The sequence below is a fragment of the Asterias rubens genome, chromosome 2, assembly GCF_902459465.1.
Source record: "Asterias rubens chromosome 2, eAstRub1.3, whole genome shotgun sequence".
NCBI classification, from domain to species: domain Eukaryota; kingdom Metazoa; phylum Echinodermata; class Asteroidea; order Forcipulatida; family Asteriidae; genus Asterias; species Asterias rubens.
In genome coordinates this window covers 24,850,212-24,863,165 of record NC_047063.1, presented here as the reverse complement: position 1 = coordinate 24,863,165, position 12,954 = coordinate 24,850,212, and the positions used below count along the sequence as shown (strand labels likewise).

General features: G+C 39.3%; 1 protein-coding gene and 1 non-coding gene across 2 annotated transcripts; one reads left to right on the top strand and one right to left on the bottom strand.

The window, feature by feature from the left end:
* Positions 1-685: 685 nt before the first annotated feature.
* On the bottom strand, positions 686-806 carry Trnal-caa. Its single transcript has 2 exons — positions 769-806; positions 686-731 (listed from the first exon to the last, which is right to left on the bottom strand). It is a non-coding gene; the product is annotated as a tRNA-Leu (tRNA).
* Positions 807-1,103: 297 nt separating this feature from the next.
* Positions 1,104-10,638, top strand: LOC117307172 (mitochondrial carnitine/acylcarnitine carrier protein-like). The gene is made up of 10 exons (XM_033791841.1): positions 1,104-1,125; positions 1,275-1,479; positions 2,815-2,907; positions 4,064-4,194; positions 5,597-5,687; positions 6,212-6,335; positions 7,053-7,125; positions 7,964-8,085; positions 8,392-8,516; positions 9,566-10,638. The coding sequence occupies exons 2-10, from the start codon at positions 1,378-1,380 to the stop codon at positions 9,617-9,619; spliced, it is 915 nt and encodes a 304-aa protein (XP_033647732.1). The 5' UTR covers positions 1,104-1,125; positions 1,275-1,377; the 3' UTR covers positions 9,620-10,638.
* Positions 10,639-12,954: the final 2,316 nt, after the last annotated feature.

Below are 12,954 nucleotides of genomic sequence, written 5' to 3'. Positions count from 1 at the left end.
AGTTGCAACTATTTTTGAGCGCTAGATTTGCATGCAGGACCAGGTTTGGGTCGATCGGGGGTTTGAGAAAATGTCATTTTTTTATACGGACGGATATCAAGACAAAGAAGGGATATACGAATGAACGACGGTTTTCCTCTGACTTCATTTCCCAGGAAAACTATTGTGTGAGGATAAACGAACTTCATATAAATTTCAGATAAAAACCAGTTGTTTTCCTTCCCTATCTTGTACTAAAGACATTTAAATTGAAAAATGGCTTCCAACCAAGTCAAGAACATTATGTTGCGTCTTTTCTACAGAAAGATCAGATCCGGGATCAGTAAAACGATAAGGTTCTCAGTGATCTTGGTTACACCTCAGTTAATTCAGTCGATCTTGAAAATGTTGTGAAGGGGCACCAGGGCCAAAACAAGGGCAACGAAGGCCCATGGCCTCTCTGGGTGTGGCCTCCGTGTAATTCCAGCCCTGACATACGGTCAGCAGATGTCCGCTCACTGTAATACCTATACCTCCATGGAAAGGGAAGTGCATGCAACCCATTTTATATTAGGAATGTACTGTGCGTCTTCTGGGGGTGCTGAAAACAATAACAACCGATACACGGAGACTGTTTGATCATCCGGACGTGTCTATGCTTTAAGAAATAATATTTTAAAAATAAGAATAAAAATAAAAAAAAGGTTGTCAGAAGTGGGATTCGAACCCACGCCCACATTCGTGGACCAGAACGCCCATGTCACATTGTACAATGTGAAGGATATAATCCTTGAGTCTGGCGCCTTAGACCGCTCGGCCATCCTGACATGATTATGATGGGAACAAATATAATTTATATACAATAGTTTATACAAGTCACACATAGTTTACATCATTAATTGCGAAATTTGGTATCCAGATTGTAGTCACTATAGATCTCCTGTTGTTGTGTTGTAAAAGACATTCCATTTTTCTCATTATGGTTAATAACTGTACAATATGAATATACATAGGCACCATGCTCGTCTAGCGCATCATTTCTAAAAATACTTTGGTCTGAACTCCTGACTTAAAGTTTCACGCATACACATGTGTGTGTGCATGACTTTCTGTGTGCATGTTTACATAATAATATGCGGTGCGATGGTTAAAATGCAACAAACCATTATTATTTGAGGCATTACATGTACATGACGGCCCTGGCCGTGTTGGTGAGGTCATAGAGTAAGGACAGAGATTTACTCTATGGTCCCATCATGATACCGTGGTCTTTCTGATAATCTTCTTAAATATAGGCTTACAACCGTCCTCCACCCTCGTCTCGACCTCTCGACGGCATCGGGTATCATCAGCTAGCCGGCGAGGGGACCGAATCGAATCCCACCAACAATAGTTAGGATGGCTGACGATATTGACTTGGGAATGGCTGGGCATTTCATCTCGGGTGGTTTTGGTGGAATGTGTGCCCTCATCACTGGCCATCCTTTAGACACAATTAAGGTGAGCCCATGTCCTCTAAAGTATAACTTAAAATACTTAACCTAACGACAGCCATGAGCCAACACAACAGCGGGACAGCAAGGGGGAGTACCCTTCTTCTTATTATCTTAGAAACCATGGAGTTCTACCTCCCCATGACCGGGCCACTGTGTGTAGACACTATAAAGGCTCTCATATGGGAGCCCTTATACAATGTAAGTTATACTAGTTTCTAGAAGTACCCTTGCTCTACTCCTAGAACTATTTCGGTTTCGTCCGGCTATCGTCTCCCTACTTCTAGAAACTACAAGGCTCCCCTGTGAATTTTGATTTTGAGATCTACCACAGTGACCAGCTGGCAGTACCTCCTATTCTAATTTGTTACAATAATTGTAATGCTTTAACCCAAGTCGGAGCATTACAATACAATTATTGTAACTACTCCTATTCTGAAATCCATACTCTGTGATCATCGACAGACTGGCTGGGTGAGTAGGTGACTGAAAGTGATACTCCTTAAGCCCTGTTCGCATTGGACTTAATTTGGGTAAACTAACCGAGCCTATGGGTAACTAACCTTTTTTAAGTCCAATGCGAACAGCCCAGGAAGTTTTCCTCCCAGGTAACTTACCCGAATGGGTAGTTAAACCATCAACCGAGCCAAAGTCGCCCAGGAAGATTGACCAGGTCAGTTAAACCGAACCAGAAAGTCCAATGCGAATGACGCGACTCGGTTAAATCTCCCATCAGCTGTGACCTGAAGAAGCTGACATGTTTTGTCAAGGAAGAATAAGATTTTTGTGATTATTGAACTATTCAATGTTACGCAGGGGGCCAGCTCGGTTAGTTTACCCACGGTCTCGGCAAGTTTAGCCGAGTCAAATAAACCAAGTGCAGACGGTGGGAAAGTTAACGCGTCGGAATGTTACCAAGCGTCATGGTTAAGTTACCCAAAATATTAATCCAGTGCGAACACGGCTAAAGAGTAGTTGTGACGATCGTAACCCCATCCTCCCGACAATCAGGAATATGGAGGGTTATGATCATCACAACTACACAGACAGGACAGACAGAGGCAATGGATGCAGTTGCCTCAATACATTCGGACCCGAGGGTGAGTGATCATTCGATTAGCTCTTGTCGGGGGGCTCACCCGAACGAGCACCACGAGGTCGACCCGGGGATGCTGATCGCACGCACACAATATTTAGCTCAAGATTTGTTGAGGATGCAATTTTTGCAATTGCCATTCAAGATCAAATCACACATTTTCATCTCCATAAAGAATAAATTTTTAGCTAAACGTAGAACACTAAAAACATCTTTAAACTTGTTAAATTTGTTGTTGATGTCCAGTTACGATTGCAGACCCAACCAGCAGCTGTCACAGGAATCAGCCCCATTTACAGCGGTATGGCAGACTGTGCTAGGAAAATCTACTTGGGTGAGGTAAGTATCACAGGTCATAACACATGAAAGAGTTGTTCAGGACCACCTTTAAACGGCCTCCTGCCAAACACACCAAATGTTAATAATAACAATAATAACAGTAATGGCATTTATAAAGCGCCATATTATACACATATTGACTGGCAACGAGGTAACTAGAGTAGTATACGTCTGTTCCCACGAGGGACTTGAGTGACCAGAAGAGCGACCTATTTGGGCCCCTCTTCTGGTCACTCACAGGCCCGAAGGGGAATAGACATACACTAGTTACCGAATTATGCCAGTCAATACAATGTATGTGTTTTATAACACAGCTCGCTCTTAAATGTCAAATATGAACAGAAAAAGGAGTTTTGTAGTTGTTGTTCACGGTCAAGAGAGGGCGCTGTTACCGCGGGCACTATATTCAAGGACTATTGCCTGCTCTGGTACTATTCTCGCAAAACACGCGTGCGCGATCACTAGCCTATATTAAGTAGGATTTGAAACTTTGCATGGTGGAAATACGATATAGAAAGGTTTGCGGTAACACCATGTAATGACTACCTCTAATGAATTGGGGTGGTTCTGAAAAAAACCGTTGGTTTCAACTCGACGTTTCGATCAGTATGCTCTGATCGTCTTCTGGAGAAAAAAGCCAAGTTGAAACCAACGGTTCTTTTTAGAACCACCCCAACTCATTAGCCTATATTAGTTCATCCCACGTGACCGTGTTTCAGCCAACCAGAATACAGAACAAGCAAGAGGTGTGTTATAAATAACAAAATTGCTCAAAGGCGCTGTACATAAAAAGGCAAAAACCACTAAACATTAAAAGCAAAACAAAAGCTAAAACAGATGAAATTTGTACAAACAAGGCAAAAACTTTAAAAAGTACAACAAAAAAATTAATGGTACTACAGCAAGAAATGCATTTATCAATCTATAATACACAGACAATATAAAAAGTCTAATTATGTTCAATATTAAAACGATAAGTTTTAAGTCTAGATTTAAAAACAGCTATGAAGTTCATATTTCTTAAGTCTGCAGGAAGACTGTTCCATAGCTGTGGTGCCACTCTGCAGAAAGCTCTTTCTTCAGCTGATTTGAGGTTAATTGTTATTCTGAGTTATTACTCGGTTCATATGTTTCTTATATTTGGTACCGTTTGCAGGGTTTTTCCGGTTTATACAAAGGCATGCTAGCACCCTTAGCTATGGCCATGCCAATATCAGCACTAAGCTTCACAGGGTTTGCGATGGGAAAGAAACTGCAGACCCCCTCTGGTGAGGATGGAAGATACAGGTAAGAATGCCGTTAGCCATTTTTCGCACTACGCTATTCCCCGGGGATGGCCCCCCGGGGAATAACGGCCGTCCTTCTCTCACTATGATCGATTGAGCCCCGGGTCTGCCTCGGAAAATGGGCACACTCAAAGTAAATAAAACAAAGTAAAGCTGACAAGTTGTTGCTAATGTTGCATCAAACTCAAGTTCTGAGTTACTGAGTCATTTGAGTGTAGTTGCACATCTTGGTCATTAACCGTGCAGTCTTAAGCAACCCAAGGTGCTTCTTATCAACCAGGCATATATTTGTACTTGCAAGGGTAGACACTATTTTGTTTATACACTTCAGATTTTTTACAAAAATACTGAAATGAAACATTTAAGAATCCAGACAAGAGAATGGGTTGGAGAAAATCTCTTTGTGACTCCGCAGGACAGACAAAAAAACAAACACTTAAAGGACGGAGACTTTTGGTAAAAAGGCAATAGAAGAAAATGAGAAGGTTAACTGTTGGGCCTAATGTAAAACTGACTGATTCAGAAAATGGTTGTCGGTGATGCATACTCCAAAGAAGTTGAGATGGTTTCAGGAAAGCTTTAAGGCCCAATGCAAAGATGGGTAATAGTGTAGGGCGCTTTGATACAATGTTTATAAGGGAAAATATGCCTCTTATTGATATTTTTAAGTCTGTGGCAAAGCACTCTTAACCCTAGACTGGGCCCCTGTATTTATCCGCAAGGATAAAGACAGGTACCTGCTATAGTCTAGTGGGATTTCTGGAAAAAGTGACTGTTTGGGGCATTTTGAGGTAAAAGTGGGGAACTAGACTTTTTCACACATTTTTGGTGTGCTGATTCCGAAAAAAATTGTTCCCAAGCGAAATTTTGAGTTTTTGACCATTTAATTTGCATAATCATGTTTTTGACTTTATAACAGTGCCTATACCCCCCCCCCATCCTGTCATGTTACAGAGGTTTGCTTAAAATGGTTTTAAAAAGTCAAAAACATGATTATGCAATTTCGCTTGGGAACCATTTTTTTCGAAATCAGCACACCCGAATTGTAAAAAAAAATCTGGTTCCCTGCTCTTACCCAAAAATGCCTCAATCACCTTATCTAGGGCTCTTTTTCAGAAATCCCACTAGACTACTACTCACATCAGTGATTCCATTGGATATCATTGGATAAGCGTGCAGTGACATGAGCTTTCCATAGATGCCCAAACAGTACACTCCTATCACGTCTGCCATAGAATTTGACTGGGTACATGTTAATCTATAGGAAATGAATGTAGGTCAAAGGTGAATGTACACGCCGTTATCGAGGCTGGTCTCTGGCATTATTCACAAGCCTTGAAGTGTGACATCAGCTGTTCAGGCTATCTTAACCCTAGATTTATTGTTCTTTCATTATCCCTTAGCTTAACGCAGATCTTCTTGTCTGGAATGTTTAGTGCTTGCTTCTTCATGACTGTTTGCCCAGCATGTGAAAGAGTCAAATGCCTTTTGCAGGTAACTTTTGGCGATCAATTTGTTTAGGGTTTTCCCTGGTGTCAGAAATATTTTGGAACTATGAAACTTATGGTTTCCTTTGTTAAAAATGACTCCGAGAAGTGTGCCAGATTTTGAGTCGGTGTCATAAGGAAATCTGTCCGCCTGAGATTCTGTATCCCATAGGGGAAATAAACATGGGCTGGAGGAGGAGGATTCAAAAGAGGGCGCTATCAGAAGAAGTTTGTACACAGTTTGCCGTATGGGAAGACGGAATCTGCTGGGGGACAGATTCTCCTGCCACACCAGAAAACTTTGGGCTTGCATCAAATAAGCACATGTGTGATGCAATGACTTATGATTTAAAAAATTAGTTGTTGGCACACACGTCCCTTACATTGTGAGCAGTTTGCACTTTCACTTTAAGTTATTATTGACTGTTTTCATTAATGTTCTTTAGTGATTTCTGTTGTAGGTTGTCATTTTCTTGACCCAGCTTGTTGTCTATATTTTGTCTGCCTCTTTATACTAAAAAAAAACCACAGGCTCAAAAATCCTCAGGGCAAACAGCGAGATTCTCCGGTGTGGTTGACTGTGTGCGGCAAATTTATAAAGAGGCTGGGCTAGTGCGAGGCCTATATAAAGGCACATTTATCACATGCATAAGAGGTAAGTACGAGTACATTAAGGGTCCATTAGAAAGTGGGGCTGGTACAGGATGCTTAATGGCTATGCTTTCCATCCAATTATGCGCTTGTGATCACCATTTTCACCTACAGGGCAAACGCGTAAGCAAAAGAAGGCCTGTAAACAGGTCCTCATATGCAAACGCATTTTTTTATAGCAGAAATTTCCTGCTAACCTGTGAAATCTGCTTGACATAAGCGCAGAATTAACTGCTTCCGTAAATGCTGATTCTAATCTAAGCAGAGCCATGAAATTGGGCCCAGCTCTCAACATCTTCGTTTTCTCCTTCACCTGTCCTTTGGAACCAAACAGCATTCGATCCCAGAAAATTAAATTACATAACTGCTTATTTTTTATCAACAAAGAATCAAGATGCAATTCAAATAATTTTTTTGTCACGATAAATATGAAACGTCTGCAACAGGTTCATATGGAACATAAAATAGAATTTTGAGCTCACATCAGGATCAAACATGACCCTTGTTCTCTTAATAATGTATGTAAAATTTATTTCTGCGATCGCAGTTTTGTTAAGTAGCTAAAAGTGCGCTTCCAAGACAACCAGAAATTACTTTTTAGAGGTCATTTATTGTTATATCAAAATACTACACAAATCATACACAATGGATCACTGTGTTTACTTGTGGTGTCCTCATTAAAGGTTTTTGTTTGACTGTCAATTTATTTCTTTTGATGTAGATTTTCCAGGTATGGGATTTTACTTTCTTACCTATGAGGTGGTATTGAGGAGTTTGGAATCTTTTCGTCAAACGTTAGTATTATTGTTACTATTATTATTCCATATTATTTAATTGGGTCAGCAAAACAGTTTTTATGGTGTGTGACCACACTACACGTTGGTAGAATTTCTTTACTTTAAGGCAAAGTATACCTTTGGTTTGTTGGAACTGTTGGATTGTTTTAATACTGTATAAATGTAGATGTACATGTACATCACAATCAAACTAACCTGTGAAGATTTTGATTCAAAATTTCGATTCAGGTGGTCACGTTTTTTGAGATATCGCCGAAAAACGGGAGTGAATAATGTTTATACAGTAAGAATAATTCCTAACACGAAGTATACAATCTAAGGAGTGTTTCCAAATTAACAGTTAACTAAAACGAAATAACATGAAATTGAAGTTTAATTATGATTCCATCGAGTAACCACTAGCTTAGAAGAACTTGCGCGCCCTTCCTTCTTAGGGTGGCTATTGTCATTACTCCCGCCCAATGAAGTTCAAAAAGTTCATTTGTATTGTCTACAAAAACGCACTGGGTTGTGGATCGTGGGGCTCACTTATATAGGGAGAGAATCCCTTTTAACAAAGAACTCTCTGAAGTGTGACGACGAAATACTGCTGGGGGGTGCAATCTCAAGTAAGCGAGACTTTTGGGGATGCACTTTTTAGGTGCAACACACTTAGCATGGCCATATATAATATTGCAAATACAAGCGTGGAATGAGGTGCTTGCTGGTCTTGATCAAGGTTGATCGCCAGCTAGACCAGCATGCTTGCGCAATCTGCAAAAAGGTTTATGTCTTGGGGAGGCAGACACTGATATACAGGGTTTAACAAATAGCATGCATGTCCCTCTCCCATCAGTGAAACCAAGTCCAAGCGAGCTCCATCTCTCATGCAGTCCTGTTTAGCCGGGGGATGTGCTGGGTTCGGTTACTGGTCCAGTGCTATTGGTCCTGACACTGTGAAGTCCAGGTTACAGACAGGTAAGGAAAATGTTTTTAAATGAAAATGAAAAAAACAACAACATAGAATTAGCTGTTTTCAAACTGCCAAAGTGACCAGTGGTGTAAGTGCATAACATTTGGGATTGCTTTCTTTGGAAGACGATCATAGCTGAGCACAGTGATCACAACATTGAGTTGAAATCTACGTTCAGCACCACCTAAACTCAATTAGCAGATTAGAGGTTATCATTACATGGTGTTACAGCAAGCCTAACTACTGACAAGAACTACATTTTATATAATAACTTGCCCAAAACGTTGGTGTTGTCCACGCCTTTTCTGTAGCTCCTGAAGGAACATATCCAAACGGTGCACGAGATGTAGTAAGAGAGATCTTGAAGAAAGAAGGCGTTTCTGGATTTTTTAAAGGATCTGCCCCTGTGTTTCTACGGGCCATGCCAGCATCTGCTGTAAGTCGTCTTTTTATTTTTGTTTGTGAAGCAAAGGATTCTCAGAAAAAGCAAATTTTATCATTATTCTGGAAGAGAACTCCATGAAGAGAAGACAAGGAAGGAAGTTTCAATTTTAGATGTGGGAGGGAAAACCCCACCAAATTATTCCGGGGAAAACCTATGCAGAGAAAACCCATGCAATTTGGTTGGGCTGAAAACCCAGTCCACATACTGTCCCCAGTGGGATTCAAACCCGGGGCCCAAGAGGTGGAAGGTGAGGAAATAAACCACTATGCTAACCCGAACGATCCCTTTGAAATAAACCACTACGCTAACCCGAACGATCCCTTTGAAATAAACCACTACGCAAACCCGAACGATCCCTTTGAAATAAACCACTACGCTAACCCGAACGATCACTTTGAAATAAACCACTACGCTAACCCGAACGATCCCTTTGAAATAAACCACTACGCTAACCCGAACGATCCCTTTGAAATAAACCACTACGCTAACCCGAACAATCCCTTTGGCTGTTAACATTTTTCCCACAGACAAAACACTAATCCAGTTACCCTTAAAAGGTAGATAATCATATTTCAACCTTTTTCCACAAGTACACAGAGAGAAGTTTTTATCATGACTTGGAAAGCAAAAATCACTAGACTTTAGGACAAAAATTATATATGTATCAAAAAGTTAAATTTTAATAATAAAGACTTGTAATGCGTACATATCCACCCTGCTTGGTTGCTTTGTGTTCCAAGGGGCAGTATACCGAAAAACAAACAAAAGAAAACAGACACAACTAAATTAGTCCTTGAAAACCTGTGACATAAGATAAGTTTTAAGAAGAGATTTGAATGTTGTGCTACAAAGACAAGATCTAAGAATTAGTAGAGAGTTCCAGATGGGTGGGGCAACTAAAGAAAAAGACCTGTCACCTCAGGAGTGTCGCGACGTTGGTTCAAGTTTGTAAAGCAATGAGTGTTCTGAATGGATTATGCTCCTATCTCAGCAGTAGTTGGAATATTCATGTTAGAATATCTCTTTCATATCTTTTACAGGCACAGTTCATTGGCTTTGAGATAGCAATGAAGTTTTTGCATCAGAGCAGTTAATTCCCCCGAGGAGACATCCAACTCGTTTTTCTGTGGCCAAAGGAGATGACCTTATGGGTAAAAATTTTCACGGATTTTTTATTTGATGCATTTGTTGGGATACATCTAGTGATAATACCAAATGTGTCGAGTGCCTTAATGCAGCTTTATGGTGGGTGTTGCTTCTTGCAGAGGCAAGTGCCTTGATAGCTAAAGTGGACTTGCTTACTTGCATTACACTGTTTAACCATTCCATGTCAGTACTGAAAGAGCTTCCATAGTGTAATAAGTGTATGTTATGGTATGCTGGAATCTCGGAATACTCAAACTTACCCTCCATTGAGCTGAACATAATGAATGGCAGCCACATTCTTGTCAGCCAAATTTGTTTAACAAAAGGACAAGGGCCTGAAATTGGGATTACACAATACCTACCCCCCCCCACCCCCCAAAAAGGGTGATTTTGAACCTGTATTCCGGTACCCCTCTTTGTATGGTGTATTGTAGGTGCATGCCTGTTGCATGCTACTTAACGGATTGTCAGGGGGATGTGTAACCACATTACTCAGTCAACAGACTGCAACCAAAAGAGAACGCTCCAAAGTTCACATTACTCAGTCAACAGACTGCAACCAAAAGAGAACGCTCCAAAGTTCACATTACTCAGTCAACAGACTGTAACCAAAAGAGAACGCTCCAAAGTTCACATTACTCAGTCAACAGACTGCAACCAAAAGAGAACGCTCCAAAGTTCACATTACTCAGTCAACAGACTGCAACCAAAAGAGAACGCTCCAAAGTTATTGTAGGCATTTCCAAACTTCATCTCTATTTCTACCTAGAAATGTTTTGCAGGTAAACATGTCAACTGACTCAAAGTCAGAGCAGTTAATCCCTGAGGATGACTAGATCAAGGTAGTCCAAATATAATCATGGTTTATTTATTAAAACACTGCAATACAGCAGCTAAAAGCCAAAATGTACAGTCTACAAAAATAGTCATTAAAAATATTACTATATTACAAAAAAATAATGAAATATCAAATGTATAAACACACAGGCAACAATTTTGAGACCAATTAAGAACTCACTCCGCGATAGTGAAGTTAATAACAAGAAGTCCCTATGGCCGATTCTCTACCTTTCCCCCAGGTAGTAGTTAAAAAGTGGGATAGTTCTTTTCAGAACTGAGAAGTCTCCTCTATTCCCAAAATCTACTCCACGGTAGTAGGATATAAATAGCAAAAGTTGTTATAATCTAGCCAGCAAGTAGATACAGACATGATGCTATATCCAACATTATTGATACCTCACTATGCAATGTCTTAAATCCCATATGACACTAAGTGGTTAAGGGGCTGAAAGATTATATTCAGCAACTAGTTTTGGGCATTAAGATCTGAAATATTTAAAGGATCGTATCAAATTACTGATTTGTTAAGTTTTATCGAGTATGTCGGTTATTTTTAATATAGTGGAAGTTTTCAATATAAAAAATGATAACAGTAACAGTATCTGATATTTTTCGGCAGACTTAAAAATGTAGTTTTATATCAAACTAATAGTTGTAAAATTATATCAAGTGTCAATTTGATTAACAATTGTCTTTTCAAATTTTAACTTTAATGCAGTGAAAGTTTTCAAAAATAAAATTGACAACAGTAACAGTATCTGTAATTTTACTGCCAACTTTAAAAGGCCAGTGAATTATTCTGACTTAAGTTTTACAGTACTATTAAACGTTATTGTCACATTTTATTAAAACTTTGCAAGACAATGTGCTCTCCAATTTTCAAAAGGCTCTGCAAGTCTCTAATAATTGAAAACGGAAAAAACTATGCAGAGGTAGATTAAACTTTTTCTATGAAATCAAATCTTTCGTTTTAATTCTTGTCAAATAAAACTAACCATATTAATCAGGGAATAAAAGAGTGGCAACGAGCTCGTAACTGGTAATTTAAAATCAGCATGGTCTTGGCGATGTGATAAAGGACCTTGCCTGCACTCGGGCCTTTATCATACCGCCACGAAGGTCGGTCTTATTCTTGGGTTTATTTTGTTGATTTTAAAAATATATTTTACTTGAATATATTTCATGGCTAAATTTTACTTTCCCAAAAATATTGCAAGTTATTGGAAAAATAGAGTTGTGCACAAATAAAACTCAATAATTATGGTTGGGACCATCTTGGTCCTTGAAGTATGAATATGCCAAAGTCTATTGCTGTACACAATATATTATTTGACTGTTCTTTGCACCTCAGTTTTCAATTTTTATTGATTTGCGTTTGGATGCCCACCCCTAAATGCTGCCATTAATGTTAATAATAATAAAAATGCTGCCATTAATATTAATAATAATAATACAAATAATAACAATGCAAACGATACATAGATTGCTGTCATGATTCTAATGATTATTGTTGTCTTGTTTGTAAATGTAATGTTGGTTGAGGGTCTGTGGGTCGGATTTGGAGCTAATTAATTCTAAGAATGTTATTATATTTTCTATTATCATATTTTGGAAGGGAAGGGCCGACTCTTTGACACAATAATTCTGTGGTATTTGTAATAACCATCAGTAATGGACAAAGAAAGCTTTGCTTTGAAATCAGGCATGAAGTCGTGAATAAAATCAGAGGTACTTTTTATATAAAAAAAACCCCATGTAGTTGAATGGACTGCTTGTGTCTTTGTTTGATGTTGCGGTTTAGGGGTCATCCACAGATTGAGAAAAGCTCAAGTCACTATCGCTCCACAGCAGCAATTGAAATATTTATGTTAAAATGTATTTAATAGTAAACCACAAGGGAAACTGACTGGGTACATTTTAAAATGATTTTGGGTTGAACAAAGAAAAATTGACTAGAGTATATATTTGTCATATCTTTTATAGGCACAGTTTATTGGCTTTGAGATGGCAATGAAGTTTTTGTATCTGAGCTGTTAATCCCCCCGAGGTTAACATTTTTAACGTTCACAGGAAGAGTAAAGACCTAGTAGTAATCATCAACATTTTGTGTGTCCGTATGTATTGATGAAAATTAATAGTCATAGAGTTACAATATATAACTAGAGGGAACACTGAAGTGTGGTGCGAGCCGCGCGCCGTTTGCAACCCGTACAGGACAACAGGGTCATTCAGATACATATCAAGAGACGTTGATGTACGTACACGGTGCTGGAGCAAGACTGCCGCGTGGTTGGCCGCGAGGAGAGTGCCGGACACCGGTCATGAGCACAATTGAGTGGTTTATTAAACCATTGCTCCATGATTAACTACAATACTCTGTCATTTATGACGCAATGCCATAGGCCTATAATATGGCACAATACTACAATACAAAATCAGTTCA